A 16734-nucleotide genomic window follows, 5' to 3' on the forward strand; every position below is an offset into this window, starting at 1 on the left:
TAATCCTTTCTGAAAGTCTTCCTGCCCAATATTAAGAGTATGATATGATATCAGCTTTAGTCGTACTCGTAAAATGCTCATAAGTAATTCGGGATTATACAGACATTCGAAAATGGATTTTTATAAGTAAGTACACCAGCCTCATTAGGTCAAAGATCTATTTAATGTATGCACGTTATATTGTGAAATCCAGTGACAATTGTTTTAAAGTACACAGTCCATGCAAATGTATACGGTCTATAAGGAATACATTACCCTCCCATACTTAGACACTAGCCACCAATGATTACAATTTTTCCGTATATCATTTTTTAAGCCGATACATGTGACTGTGCATTCATCTGTTGAGAAAATGCATGTACAAAAACGAAATAATCAGTAAAGTTTTGACTTTAAGAATATGTAATGAAAACATTATCTGTGCCTAGGGCAAGCTTTATTTCATATCTGTTGAAACAAGGAATACCATTGACATCAGCTACAAATAATGATGTCCTAATATAGGGTGATCTTTAATGTCACGCATGTGTGGATTGCTACCAACCACAAGCTATTATTATTGTACACAAGACCGGAGCTCGTCTATTTTACATCTACATTCCTGCCGGAGGTTATTTTCCCATGGCATGCCCCAGTATTTATAGTGTATGTTGCAGGGACTAATAATCAGTAATAAAGGACATGGTCATACAGAGATTTTTTCTCACTTGGATTTTGAAGAGGATCCACTTTAAAATACACATAAAAGAATCTCAATGTGAACAGACCCTAAGAAGAAGCATGGTAAAAATAAATGTGGGTTGTTTTTTTTTTTAATTTGCATGGACTCAATTTTTAACATGGGGTCTGTATAGTCATCATCCGGGACGGTCATCAGCGACACTAAGGTGCAACAGACAAGCAAGAGGATAACAATGTTTTGAACTTTTGACTTTCAGGCTCCATATTTCACCATCCACTACTGCTTTGATTGTGAGACTACCATCATTTTATAGACAATCTTGGCTATCTCATGAATAAATTTGACTAGCACCTATTTAGCATATGATTAGTTGTGCAGATTCTGCTCAGGTCACTGCATTGTTACTGTTTTGCTCCCGGTGGTGGAAAAATCTTTTTCTTCCTCTATATTACAAAATACAACCTGTTCTCACATTCCCTAATAGCTCAGGGTGTTATTAGGATGATTCCCAAGTGAAATGTCACTGGTTTGAATCAAGGAGCAGTCATGAAGAGGATTTCCCAAGAGAATCATCATCATCATCATCCAGCTCATCGATAGCCATCTCTCGGCCAAGAAAATTGCCAAACTGCATCATGTGAGCGCCATGACAGTTGGAAGAATACACAATGAAGTCCTTCCATCAAAAGCCAAGAGGTGGACGTCCAGGCAAAATGTCAGTCAGCAAGTAGGCTCATCACAAGGTCCATCAGTTCTGGCGCGAAAAACACGGCAGTGGAGGTGGCTCGTATGCTTCATAATAGTGAGATCACAGACATTCATGTACACACGTTACACAAGTCTGGAATGGTGGCCCAAAAAAAGGTGAAGAAGCCTCAACTTCAATATTGTCCATAAGAAGCATTGGCTTGAGTTTGCAAACAAGTAGGAAAAAGGGAACTGCAGAAGATTGGAAAAGGGCAATTTGGAGCGATGAAGAGAAAGCCAATAGACTAGGCTCTGATCGGTGCAAATGGGTCTGGAAGAAACAAGGGGAAAAAAGGGCCAAAAGGTTGAGAAACTAAAGGAACTCTGAAGTTTTGGGGAGGAAGTCTGATGATATGGGATTGTTTCACAGCCAAAAGGTATTGAATACTTGACCAGGATTGATGGTGGTCCCAATGCTCAGCTATAGTTGAGTATCCTACAAGACTAGTTACTTCATACACTTGAGTACTATGGGTATGAAAAGGTCGACATAGTGTTCCAGCAGGACAACGACACGAAGCATACGTTGAGATTGGCGAAGAGATGGTTCAATGACAATGAAGTAGAGGTGCTGGATTGGCCTCACTGTCCCCAAACCTCAACCCAACTCAACACTTGTGGGTAGAGAAGAAAAAACCTGTATACATAATGAAAGTGAGTCAACCAGTGTGCACCAACTTTGGGAACTTGTAGAAGAGATCTGGGTTCAGATTTTGCTCAAGACATGGTTGAATCTGATCAAGAGCAGCCCAGAAGGAGTCAGACGAAAGCCAAAAGGTGGATTTATAAAAAGGAGAAAAACAGTAACAATGCAGTGAGATGACAAGAATCTCCATGTTAAATAGTTGCGAGCCAAATTTATGTATGAGATATCCAAGATGGTGGTCTATAAAATGATGGCAGTCTCACGATCAACGCAGTAGTGGATCATGAGACATGGACCATGAAAGTCAGAAGTCCAAAACATTGTTACCCTTTTACCGCCTGCTGGATGATGCTTTGTAGCTCACAGGCCCATTGGAACCTTTGAAGAAATGTAACACATACATTGCATTTCCTATTACATACACTTAATGCACACAAGTGAGATGTAACCGTATTATTATATTATTACCGTACGCTCTAAAACATTGTCTTTCCTCTTCCCGTGGATCTGTCCTGGCCTCACACACAGTGCCGCCATTATAATACTGTGGATAAGTGATTTGTAATCAGTGAAGATTCTATTAATAGAGATGTACGATTCAACAGAGGAAAAAAAAAAAAAAGAACGGAAACCGTCTCCGCTTTTCTGGCTGGAGGAATATTTTGGAGTTTTTTTTTCCCAGGCTGTGTACGCTCATAAATACTATGTTACTCTCTCTGGGGACAAGATGAATTAGTTCAGATGGAGGGGACTATGGGAACCTCAGGACTGTAACAGAAAGGATGCGTATAGAACCAGAAATACAAATACAGCAGAGAACTTACTGATGTCTGGCCTGTCATATACCTCTGATAGGAGCGGACATGGCAAATTTTTACTCCTAGTGGTCTCTGTTGCACCATAAATCCCCTCTAGCACTTATCACTTAAAGAGCAACTAAGCTTTCTTTATTTTATTTTTTTTTTTAAAGATAACCTGTCTTCACGATTTTGTAACGTGAAGTAAAAACATCTGTAATGGTGCTGTAAGGCTGATTAAAATGATACCTTTGGTGACAAAATCCGCTTTGTAGTTCTTTTTTTAAATCACCATTTGAAGGTTTCTGCTAATTCGATTTCGGTGCACAGGGGCCGGACTGTGCACGGGGTCTTCTCCTGCCTGTCTGATCCCCCGGCCTCTCTGCCTGACTCCAGTCTGTGAGTTACAGGTCACTGCTGAGCTTTAGAATAGAGGAGGACCGGAGGCAGCAGAGGGGCCTGGGGATTACAGACAGGGAGGAGAAGATCCAGTGCACTACCCGGCCCCTGTGCACCAAAACATTCAAATGGTGATTAAAGAACAACAAAAAAGCGGATTTCTTCTCCAAAAGTATCAATATAATCAGCATTACAGTGCCATTACCGACATGTCTTCCCTATAAATTGCAAAATCCCACTGACAGGTTATCTTTAATAATTTTGTCCATCATAGAAAGTGATGTACCTTTGCAAATTATTGCATTAGGGAATTTATATTCATCCATGTAAAAAAACAATAGCATGAAAGTAGCTTTTCCCAAGATGGGACAACCCCTTTATGGAGAACCACCCCCATGACTATTTAGTTGGATCCCTAATATATGAATGCTATATGATTGTATTTGGCTTTATTTTCAGAAGGATTGCGTGTGCCTCTATTTTAGGGAGCACAGAGTATATGGTGACATTATTGGTGTGTGCTGTACTTATTTTTTTGTATTTATCTGAAAACATAGGAGAATCAGGTTGTATCTGGAAGAAGTCGTCATTGTGGTCTGGGCCAGATGGAGAAGAAAGGTAAATTGTATGACCCTTATTAGAGAAGAGGCGACCTGTGAAGTATTGGATGGGGTGATGTTTATTTGGCCTTGGGGTCCTGTGTAACAGGCGGGACGCCGTCATCCAAAATAAGCAAATATTGACAATACAGTGTAAATGTTATTTATTTATTGGGGCAGGTGAGTCATTGGCCCTGTTTTATAAAGTGCTTATGTTTTCTTGCATGATACACTTTAAAAAGTCAAAGATTTTGCACTATACAAAGTTCCAAAAAAAAATTAGCGACTTTTGGTGGTTTTTTACCAAAAGTTTCAGCAGTTCCACCAAAATGGGCAGGACTGGGGAGGAACTGGGGCAGGACAAGGCGAGGCTATGCCCAGCAAATTCATGAAAAGTGGCACAGTGTTTTATGCCAGAAATGTTACTCCAGTCCCTGAAGATGTGACAAATTCATTAAAGGGGTTGTCCACTACTCAGATAACCCCCTTCTCAATTAGTATATTCCCCCATGTAAAATCCAAACAGCCTGTACTCGTCTCCAGTATCGTGGCTGAAGCTCCCTCCCGAGCATTTATGTCATATGTCTCCTGCAGTCATTCAGGCGATGCGCCGCCCTCCCCTCCATCAGACGCTGGTGACAAAATCTCTTTAAGGCTATGTGCACACGTTGTGGATTTTGCTGGTGATCCGCAGCAGTTTTCCATCAGGTTTACAGTACCATGTAAACCTATGGAAAACCAAATCCGCTGTGCCCATGCTGCAGGAAAAAAAAACGTGCAGAAACGCTGCGTTGTATTTTCCGCAGCATATCAATTCTTTGTGCGGATTCCGCAGCGGTTTACACCTGCTCCTCAATAGGAATCTGCAGGTGTAAAACCGCAGGGGGAATCTGCATTAATTCTGCTGTAAATCCGCAGTTAAAACGCAGTGTATTTTACCTGCAGATGTTACAAAAAAGGTTGCGGAAAAATCCACACCCAATTCCACAACGTGGGCACATAGCCTAAGAACGTCATCACGGACATTGTCATTGCAAACCGGCAGCACAACATCTGCACCGGGTAGAACACATTTTGCTGTGGATTCCAAGCAGATTTCACCCTTTCCTTTGCAAAAGGAAACATCGGTGATGAAAATCCGCATCATAGATTGGCAGGCTGCAGATGAGAGATCCTCAATGCAGCTGAATTTGCAACGTAGATTTGCTTTTTTTGCATGTGAATGAGGTTTTGAAAAAATGTAATCAACAGTGCTGGCGCAGTAATAAGTAGCAGATTTTCCATCTGGAAGGAAATGCACCGAGTATACAACCTGCATTAGGGTATGTGCATAAAAAGTGCCGCTAACCGCCGCAAAATAAGAACGTAATATACAGAAAAGTAAAAACTTACCTTGCCGTGCACATGTTCCGTCTTTTGTTGCTTATTTTAACCACTTCAGGGTTTGTAAACCATGAAAGGGTTAAAAGAAGTTGAATGTTCTCTTTTCGGGAACCTGCTTGTTTGGTAGAGAAAAAAAAACAATGGTCGAACCGCTGCAAAAATGACGGCAAACTGCTGGAGAAGCAACTACAGGAAAAAGATCACCAGTTTGTGCACATAACCTTAGGCTGGGGTCACACGAGAGTAAATTCTCATCCAAGAGAATCAGGTCAATTATGTAAAACACATTCTGATTGGGACGTGATGATAGTGTGATCCAATTCTGTGGGATGAGGAGTAGATGGAGAAAATAAAATATCTCCACCTTCTCTATTCTGTCAGTCTGTGGAAATCAGACTGCACTCAGATGTCGTCTGAGTGCAGTCCGGTGTTTTTCATGCACTCATTGACTTGCATGGCTGAATGCGATCCAAATATCAGATCAAATTTGGGCATCATGCAATTTTTTTCCCCCCCGGACAGACTATCCGGGGAAAAACAAAAATCAGACGTGTGCGGACCCATAGACTAACAGTGGTCCAGATACAATCCGATCATTGGGTCATTAAAGAAACTGGTCTTGTATAGCCTGGAGGTAAGAAAGGAATATAAGGACCCATTAAATACGTTCAAAGTTCAATTAAGGCTCAGGAGAGAAAGGATTATAATGAAGAAGAGTAAAAAAAAAAAAAAAACTAAACACAAGAGCAGAAGGTCACAATCAATAAGTTTGGGCGAAGACCATAAGCAATGTCAGATATATAAATGGATTTATATGTAAGAGTAGTAGATGCTTGGAGCAGACTTCCAGCAGATGTGGTCGGACGATAAGTGAGTTTTACACATGCCGGGGATAAATGTGGAAATGGAAATGTGGACTATGGAGACCACAAGGTCCTTTTCCACCATCAGTCTCCTATGCTTTATCAGATAATTACTTCTGGCGATTGGCTGCAGGGGCCGAATTATCTGTACATCGATCTGCCAACTAAAAGACAGCACCAATCAGTGCCGATCATAATCGCAAGCAGCACCGCACCACCAGGTCCAAGCACCATCTAGACACTATTTAACTCCAATAAAACACAAAATTACAAACAAAAAAATAGTCATTAAAGAGTTAAACTTGTAATAAATCGGTCGAACAGATGCGGCTAAAGTGGTAGATAAGGCGGATGATCTAAAAATACATGTATAATAGGAGATGTGATAAACTGCATTTGTCCCCTCTTGCAAATATAAAACATTTGCTCCAATAAATTTGTTTACTGTAAACGATATCTATAACTATGTAACCCCTTCATGTACAGCACCATGGAATTAATGGCGCTATATAAATAATGATAATAATAATAATACACTATACTGGTGAAATTGCCCCTTACCTTCACCCCAATGACTGACTTCTGCTGGTAGAAGCAGCACAACGCCGCGGTGACGCTCTCAAAGACATTGCAGAAACAGTCCTTGGACATTTTGGGATCTTCTCAATGACTCCTGATTAAACCCCAGGAAGTGTGAGAAGCTCCTTGTCCCCAGAGTCAGTGCTCCCTCCAGGATCCTACATCTTAGTCCTGCAGGACACTGGTCTTATTTGCTCAGATGGAGCAGTGTCTATGAGCAGAGAGGTTTGTGGCATGTGAGTCCTCAGCCTGCCATGTAGAGAGTGCTACAATCCTCATGTGATGCCTCTTACTCACCAATGAAATCCTAACCATCTGAGAAAGCCTCACAGCTGAGCTCCCCGCAGGAGGGGAACACAAACCATTAAAGATTCTCAGATTCCCCATTGCATACCTGATGCACCATGCCTGGGTCACTGGTGGTCACCATCATCAGCTGGAATTCTCCATGCAGGAGTCACAATGCCAGTAAGGGCCTGCCAAGCCAAGATGAGCCATGACCCAGAGCCCACTTAGGTTATTAAAAGGGGCAAAAGCTCAAATGTGAAAATATGGAAACGCCAACACTTATATATAAGGGCTGATTAGCGGATATACCGCTCCTTGTTTGCTTTTAATTAAGGGCAATGGACACCACTAGGATTAAAGCAACCAACGTGATCCTGTTATAATTTGCAGCATTGGGTCAAATCTCCAATGTTTAATTAGCTGGGTATACCACAAACAGTAACCTCGAGTCTCGTCCAAGTGCTAGGCCCACCATAAAACAAGCCACAAGACTCTGTATACTGTAACATGTAGTGGAGGTGAGAAAGAACAACATATAATCAGTGGACATAACCCAAGTAATGGAGGGGAAAAGCTTGGAAAGGTCCAATTTACAGGCACAATAGATGAAACTTACTAACTAAAATGTGCCAGATTTCTATCAATATTCTGCAGTATAAGTATGAAAATATGTTAACCAGAACCTGGAGCAATCAACAGAGCTGGCAGGGGTCAGGAGCTGTAGCCCAAAATTATTCCCGTAACTGAGTGTTTTGCCTCTTGGCTTCATCGGATTGCTCCAGACAAAGCAGAGGCGAAACCCTCGGTTATGGGAAATATTTGTTTTGAAACAATGTCTATTTCAGGGGTAAGAATGGTTTCTGCTCTTCTTCCTGCTCCTCTAATTCTGTCCACACTGACAGTGCGCTCTACTGCTGGCTCGTCATTTCTCAGAGTCGTGATGAAGCGCACTGTCACTACTCATAGCAATGTAATATAGCAAAATGAGCAGGTAGCTGGTACTGAGCATGTGTTGGCATTGACAATAGACACATGCTCAGTAGAGTGAGGACTAGTAAAGCCTCTGAAACGGACACCACTGATGACGCTTTGTTTCAGGGTGGGAAGAAGCAGTGACAGCAGCCCCTACCCTTTTATGACATATAGTATGAGTATCCCAGCATACTCTGGGAATTAAACTAGAAAGGGAAAGGTAGGGACTTTTTAATTAAAGTATATTAGAAAAATGTTTAAATTATCACATTACTTGGACAGGTATTTAGTATGAAAATCATCTTCTGTTTCGGACCACCTCTTTAGAAGGTAATCTGTCAGCAAAATGATATAGGGGCAGAAATCCTGATTTCAGTGATGTGTCACTTAAAATGGCTGTGTGTTGTAGCTTCAACACAATCAGTGTTTTATCAGCAGGAGATTATGACTATAGGACTAGGTCTCATGCTCAAGTCAGTCCAGCTAATCTGAGTAACCACGCCCCCACCACTGATTGGTAGCTTACTGACAATGCCCAGTGTACACAGGAAGCTGCCAATCAGTGGTGTGAGCGGGGTTCTGTAGCATTCTGAGCACTGCTACGTCTACAGCTGAGAAAACAGGGATTGTATCAAAACTGCACCATGTAGTCCAGTAAGGGATACATTGCTGGAATTACATAGAAAAAACCTGCTGACAGATTCCCTTTAATGAGCCAGAATTTTGACTATGTGCCACATTCAATAAAGACAGTTTCTGGGAATTTTTTTTTTTTTTAGGTCAATCGGCTTGTGCTGGGGCAAAATACAAACTCAACTGTCACTCATCCTCCTTTGCTCCAGCGCTCTTTGTTAAAGTGCATGTGACCGCTGCAGCCAATCACATAGCCGGACTTCATGTGGTCTATGCGATGCTGCTGGTATGATCATACAATGGATCCAGCAATAAGTTGCAGTTTTTGATATAAACACAACTCCCATCGCGAGTGGTTGCATATTGCCATTTTCGTTTAGTTTAATAGGGATTTGCCATAAAGGAGTGATTTATAGCCGGGCTGGGAACACGAGAGCCCCCGATCACTGCTGTTGGTTCATGTGTTAATCACTGCTGTGTACATGAAATTCCGGATGACAGAAGTTTCCATGCATCATTCTGGCAGCAGCAGGCCGCTCATACTGCTCCTCTAGGTTTCCCAGGCTAATGATATCCTTAGCAATAGCATTCAGGAAAACAAAGTCCCATGACACTTAATTTTCAACCACATAAATTCCCCCAATGACTGTGATTATGACTTTCTCCTTTCTAATCAGTAAACATTACATTCTCTCATAATAAACGGCTGTACACAAGAGAGCTGGATTGGTGAGAGCGCGGCTGATTAGCGGGCGACGAGGAGCTGCTGCCAGGAATGAAAAAGCCTCATGTGCACTTTATATAGGACCGGAACACTGTATACACGGGACGGGAACACTGTATACACGGGACGGGAACACTGTACACACGGGACGGGAACACTGTACACACGGGACGGGAACACTGTACACACGGGACGGGAACACTGTACACACGGGACGGGAACACTGTACACACGGGACGAGAACACTGTACACACGGGACGGGAACACTGTACACACGGGACGAGAACACTGTACACACGGGACGGGAACACTGTACACACGGGACGGGAACACTGTATACACGGGACGGGAACACTGTACACACGGGACGGGAACACTGTACACACGGGACGGGAACACTGTACACACGGGACGAGAACACTGTACACACGGGACGGGAACACTGTACACGCGGGACGGGAACACTGTACACGCGGGACGGGAACACTGTACACGCGGGACGAGAACACTGTACACGCGGGATGAGAACACTGTACACGAGACGAGAATAATGTACACACGGGACGGGAACACTGTACACACGGGACGAGAACACTGTACACACGGGACGAGAACACTGTACACACGGGACGAGAACACTGTACACACGGGACGGGAACACTGTACACGAGACGAGAATAATGTACACACGGGACGGGAACACTGTACACACGGGACGGGAACACTGTACACGCGGGACGAGAACACTGTACATGCGGGACGGGAACACTGTACACGCGGGACGGGAACACTGTACACACGGGACAGGAACACTGTACACACGGGACAAGAATACTGTGCACACGGGACGGGAACACTGTGCACACGAGACAAGAATACTGTGCACACGGGACGGGAACACTGTGCACACGGGACTAGAACACTGTGCACACGAGACAAGAATACTGTGCACACGGGACGGGAACACTGCACACGGGACGGGAACACTGTGCACACGAGACGAGAACACTGTGCACACGAGACGAGAACACTGTGCACACGAGACGAGAACACTGTGCACACGAGACGAGAACACTGTGCACACGAGACGAGAACACTGTGCACACGAGACGAGAACACTGTGCACATGGGACGGGAACACTGTGCACACGAGACGAGAACACTGTGCACACGAGACGAGAACACTGTGCACACGAGACGAGAACACTGTGCACACGGGACGGGAACACTGTGCACACGGGACGGGAACACTGCACACGAGACAAGAACACTGTACACACGGGACGAGAACACTGTGCACACGGGACGGGAACACTGCACACGGGACGGGAACACTGCACACGGGACAAGAATACTGTACACACGAGACGAGAATACTGTGCACACGGGACGGGAACACTGCACACGACACGAGAACACTACACACGAGACGAGAACACTGTACACACGGGACGATAACACTGTGCACACAGGACGGGAACACTGCACACGGGACAAGAATACTGTACACACGAGACGAGAATACTGTACACACGAGACGAGAATAATGTACACACGAGACGAGAATACTGTACACGAGACGAGAATAATGTACACACGAGACGAGAATACTGTGCACACGAGACGAGAATAATGTACACACGAGACGAGAACACTGCACACGAGACGAAAACACTGTGCACACGGGACGAGAACACTGTGCACACGGGACGGAAACACTGTGCACATGGGACGGGAACACTGCACACGAGACGAGAACACTGTACACACGGGACAGGAATACTGTACACACGGGGCGAGAATACTGTACACACGGGACGAGAACACTGTACACGGGACGAGGACACTACACACGGGACGAGGACACTGTACACGGGACGATGACACTGTACACACAAGATGAGAACGCTGCATACGGGATGAGAATACTGTAGATGCAGGATGAGAATACTGTATATACGGGATGAGAATACTGTATAGGGGATGAGAATACTGTATAGGGGATGAGAATACTGTATAGGGGATGAGAATACTGTATAGGGGATGAGAATACTGTATATGCGGGATGAGAATACTGTATATGCGGGATGAGAATACTGTATATGCGGGATGAGCATACTGTATAGGGGATGAGAATACTGTATATGTGGGATGAGAATACTGTATATACGGGACGGGAATACTGTATATACGGGACGGGAATACTGTATATACGGGACGAGAACACTGTATATACGGGACGAGAACTGTATATACGGGACGAGAACTGTATATACGGGACGAGAATACTGTATACGGGATGGGAATACTGTATATACGGGATGAGAATACTGTATATACGGGATGAGAATACTGTATATGGCTACGTTCACATTTGCGTTGCATCGGGAGCAACGGCGGCGACGCATGCGTCATGCGCCCCTATATTTAATATGGGGGGCGCATGGACATGCGTTGCACTTGCGTTTTGTGATGCATGCGTCACTGCAGTGCATGCGTCAGGGCGCAGAGGACGCTGCATGATGCAGTTTTTTCTGCGCCAAAAGCCATGAAAAAGTGAACGCATGCGTCACAAAACGCTGCGTTGTGCATGCGTTCACATTTGCGTTGTGCATTGCGTCGCTGACGCAGCACCGCACAACGCAAATGTGAACGTAGCCTAAGAGGGATGAGAATACTGTATACGGGATGAGAATACTGTATATACGGGATGGGAATACTGTATATACAGGATGAGAATACTGTATATATGGGATGAGAATACTGTATATATGGGATGGGAATACTGTATATACGGGATGAGAATACTGTATATACGGGATGGGAATACTGTATATACGGGATGGGAATACTGTATATACGGGATGGGAATACTGTATATACGGGATGGGAATACTGTATATACGGGATGGGAATACTGTATATACGGGATGAGAATACTGTATAGGGGATGAGAATACTGTATATACGGGATGAGAATACTGTATATACGGGATAGGAATACTGTATATACGGGATGAGAATACTGTATATACGGGATGGGAATACTGTATATACGGGATGGGAATACTGTATATACGGGATGAGAATACTGTATAGGGGATGAGAATACTGTATATACGGGATAAGAATACTGTATTTGTGTCAACTTCTGTGCATGTTATCAGGCCAAAATCACCGGGGTATGTGAACTTTTGATCAGGTTCATTTGGATGTTTTGGGTTGTCATTATGATGTAAAAAGAGAAAACACAGTAGTTTGACAATAAATGGCTTCACCAACCAACTAACCAGGAGTGGAGAAAAAGTTTTGGCGTTATCATTCATATTCTCTGAAAAACAGGACAAGAGAGGTAAAGCCACAGCAGGAGCCATCAGGAGAGATGGAGTACATACAGTAAATACACATAGAATAGATACAGTTATATGAAAAAGTTTGGGCATCCCTATTAATCTTAAGCTTAATGTTTTATAAAAATTGTTTGTTTTTTTTTTGCAACAGCTATTTCAGTTTCATATATCTAATAACTGTTGGACACAGTAATGTTTCTGCCTTGAAATGAGGTTTATTGCACTAACAGAAAATGTGCAATCTGCATTTAAACTAAATTTGACAGGTGCATAAGTATGGGCACCCTTATCATTTTCTTGTTTTAAATACTCCTACCTACTTTTTACTGACTTACTAAAGCACTTTTTTTGGTTTTCTAACCTCATTAAGCTTTGAACTTCATAGCCAGGTGTATGCAATCATGAGAAAAGCTACTTAAAGTGGCCACTTGCAAGTTGTTCTCCTGTTTGAATCTCCTCTGAAGAGTGGCATCATGGGCTCCTCAAAACAACTGTCTAATGATCTGAAAACAAAGATTATTCAACATAGTTGTTCAGGAGAAGGATACAAAAAGCTGTCTCAGAGATTTAACCTGTCAATTTCCACTATGAGGAACATAGTAAGGAAATGGAAGAACACAGGTACAGTTCTTGTTAAGGCCAGAAGTGGCAGGCCAAGAAAAACATCAGAAAGGCAGAGAAGAAGAATGGTGAGATCAGTCAAGGACAATCCTCAGACCTCCTCCAGAGAGCTGCAGCATCAACTTGCTGCAGATGGTGTCACTGTGCATCGGTCAACTATACAACGCACTTTACACAAGGAGAAGCTGTATGGGAGAGTGATGCGAAAGAAGTCGCTTCTGCAAGCACGCCACAAACAGAGTCGGCTGAGGTATGCAAAAGCACATTTGGAGAAGCCAATTTCTTATTGGAAGAAGGTCCTGTGGACTGATGAAACCAAGATTGAGTTGTTTGGTCATACAAAAAGGCGTTATGCAGGGCGGCCAAAAAACACAGCATTCCAAGAAAAACACTTGCTACCCACAGTACAATTTGGTGGAGGTTCCATCATGCTTTGGGGCTGTATGGCCAATGCCGGCACCGGGAATCTTGTTAAAGTTGAGGGACGCATGGATTCCTCTCAGTATCAGCAGATTCTTGACAATAATGTTCATGAATCAGTGACAAAGCTGAAGTTACGCAAGGGATGGATCTTTCAGCAAGACAATGATCCAAAACACGGCTCCAAATCTACTCAGGCATTCATGCAGAGGAACAATTACACTGTTCTGGAATGGCCATCCCAGTCCCCAGACCTGAATATCATTGAACATCTGTGGGATCATTTGAAGATGGCTGTCCATGCTCGGCGACCATCAAACTTAACTGAACTGGAATTGTTTTGTAGAGAGGAACGCTCAAAAATACCTTCATCCAGGATCTCATTAAGGCTGTGTTCACACGTTGCGGTTTTTTCGTTGTTTTTTCGCGGTTTTTCCCGATAAAAACGCTATAAAACCGCAAAAAAACGCATACAATAAGCACCCCATCATTTAGAATGAATTCCGCATGTTTTGTGCACATGATGAGTTTTTTTCCGCATAAAAAACGCATACCGCACAAAATCCGGACATGCTCTATCTTTTTGCGTTTTTTTTTGCGGATTTCCCACTCCAAAATGCATTGGGAAGTGTCCGGAAAAAACCGCGGCAAAAACGCGTCAAAACCGCGGCAAAATCGCATGCGGTTTTCTTGCGGATTTCATGCAGAAAATGTCCGGAATGTTCTGCATGAATTCCTGAACGTGTGCACATAGCCTAAAAGCTACAGGAAGCGACTAGAGGCTGTTATTTTTGCAAAAGGAGGATCTACTAAATATTAATGTCACTTTTCTGGTGGGGTGCCCATATTATGCACCTGTCAAATTTTGTTTGAATGCAGATTGCACATTTTCTGCTAGTACAATAAAAAAAACTATTTTTATAAAACATTAAGCTTAATATTAATAGGGGTGCCTAAACTTTTTCATATAACTGTACATATATAGATGTCAGTGACATACACAATTAGTATGGCGAGTATGCAGCTTATTGTGATAATTATATTTTATAGTATTGTGTCAATGTGCTGCATGCCAACGCAAAGTGTGAATATAACCTAAAAAATAAAGAATTTAACAGATGAAGAAAACTAAGGATTGATCGGTGCTTTATTTGCTTTTGATGGAATGTTTGAGATTTCCTTTGATTCCCAATCGGCTTTGGGCAGTTCGTTCCCCGACAGCCGCAGATTGCACTGGAAGACGAGCTCTGCTTTTATTACCAAATCTTGTGGGACATCACACAAAGCACAATGGTGGTTCTGTGAAGTGAAATTGCCACTTAGAAGTCATCTAAATCGTGTTTAGGACTCATAAATAGATGAATGAAGAAGACGAGTATAAATCAAAGATTTTTAAAATGTTGAGTTTCAAGATGTTTGTAAAGAACCATTCATATGGCACGTAAAAAAAAAAAGCTTCAAACTCGCTGATAGAGGCTTTATATTTGATGGGAATGTTCAGAAGCCCCAATATACAGTGATATAAGAAGTATACAGAACATATATATAGAAGTCCAAACGTGGGATGGTACAAGGGCCACTATCATTATTTTTTTTATGTCCTAGAATGCTGAAAAATAAAAAAGTTAGAATCATACTTTATATTTCCTCATCTTCTAGCGCTGTCCGGCATGTGAGCAATACATTTGCATGTGGCACAAACGTGTGAATTTTTGTGCCCATCTTTGTACACCTCATTTGGCAAAATTGTAAGTTGAGCTCTCTAGTCCCCAAATTTGGGCTTACAATCAGCGGTGAAATCTACAGAGATGCCCTGGTCTCATGTGAGTGCAGGTAACATATGCAGGGTGATAACCTTAAGGCCGCCGTCACACATGCGAGTTTTACGGACGTAAGAGCGCAGAATCTACGTCCGTAAAACTCGCAAAAAATACGGCACAATTATTCTCTATGCCCCTGCTCCTATTTGCCGTATTTTACTGATCAGTATTATACGGCTTTCTACGGCCGTACAAAATCGCAGCATGCTGCGTTTGTCACCGTACTGCGCAAGAAATACGCCAATGAAAGTCTATGGAAGCGTGAAAAATACGGATTACACACGGACAAGCAGTGTGACTTGCGAGAAATACGCAGCGCTGTTAGAGAGAAAAGCCGGCAATTCAGTGCGGTGTACAGTAAAATCACACTGACAGCTTACAGTCCAATAGGTAGAATAAATGTGTACACATAGAATAGATATATATATATATATATATATATGTCAGTGAGACACATATATGTATATATATTAATATTTTTTCCAGCGCTATACAGCTTGAAAGCCGGTAATTCAATTACCGGCTTTTTCCTTCTCCTTCCTAAAACCCGACATGATTTGAGACATGGTTTACATACAGTAAACCATGTCTTCTCTCCATTTTTTTTGCAGATTCCACACTACTAATGTCAGTAGTGTGTATCTGCAAAATTTGGCCGTTCTAGCTCTTAAAATAAAGGGTTAAATGGCGGAAAAAATTGGCGTGGGCTCCCGCGCAATTTTCTCCGCCAGAGTAGTAAAGCCAGTGACTGAGGGCAGATATTAATGGCCTGGAGAGGGTCCATGGTTATTGGCCCCCCCCTGGCTAAAAATATCTGCCCCCAGCCACCCCAGAACAGGCACATCTGGAAGATGCGCCTATTCTGGCACTTGGCCACTCTCTTCCCATTCCCGTGTAGCGGTGGGATATGGGGTAATGAAGGGTTAATGCCACCTTGCTATTGTAAGGTGACATTAAGCCTAATTAATAATGGAGAGGCGTCAATTATGACACCTATCCATTATTAATCCAATACTAGTAAAGGGTTAAATAAAACACAAACACATTTTTTAAAATTATTTTAATGAAATAAAAACAATGGTTGTTGCAGTATTTTATTCAACGCCCAATCCAGTCACTGAAGACCCTCGTTCTGTGAGTAAAAAAACATAATAAACCAACAATATACTTACCCTCCGCAGATCTGTAACGTCCAACGATGTAAATCCTT

At 42.8% G+C, this 16734-nt stretch overlaps 1 protein-coding gene across 2 annotated transcripts in view; it reads right to left on the bottom strand.

The window, feature by feature from the left end:
• Positions 1 to 16734, bottom strand: part of BCAR3 (BCAR3 adaptor protein, NSP family member) — a 115022-nt gene that overhangs the window by 42008 nt on the left and 56280 nt on the right. Inside the window, exon 1 of one of the 2 annotated variants that reach the window (XM_069737628.1) lies at positions 6678 to 6963. The exons of the other annotated variant lie outside the window; for it this stretch is intronic. Coding sequence (XP_069593729.1) covers positions 6678 to 6767 — 90 coding nt within the window. The 5' untranslated portion in view covers positions 6768 to 6963. Of the gene's footprint in view, positions 1 to 6677; positions 6964 to 16734 lie in introns of those variants that run through there. 2 annotated transcript variants of the gene reach the window in all.

Source organism: Ranitomeya imitator, chromosome 8 (assembly GCF_032444005.1).
Source record: "Ranitomeya imitator isolate aRanImi1 chromosome 8, aRanImi1.pri, whole genome shotgun sequence".
NCBI classification, from domain to species: domain Eukaryota; kingdom Metazoa; phylum Chordata; class Amphibia; order Anura; family Dendrobatidae; genus Ranitomeya; species Ranitomeya imitator.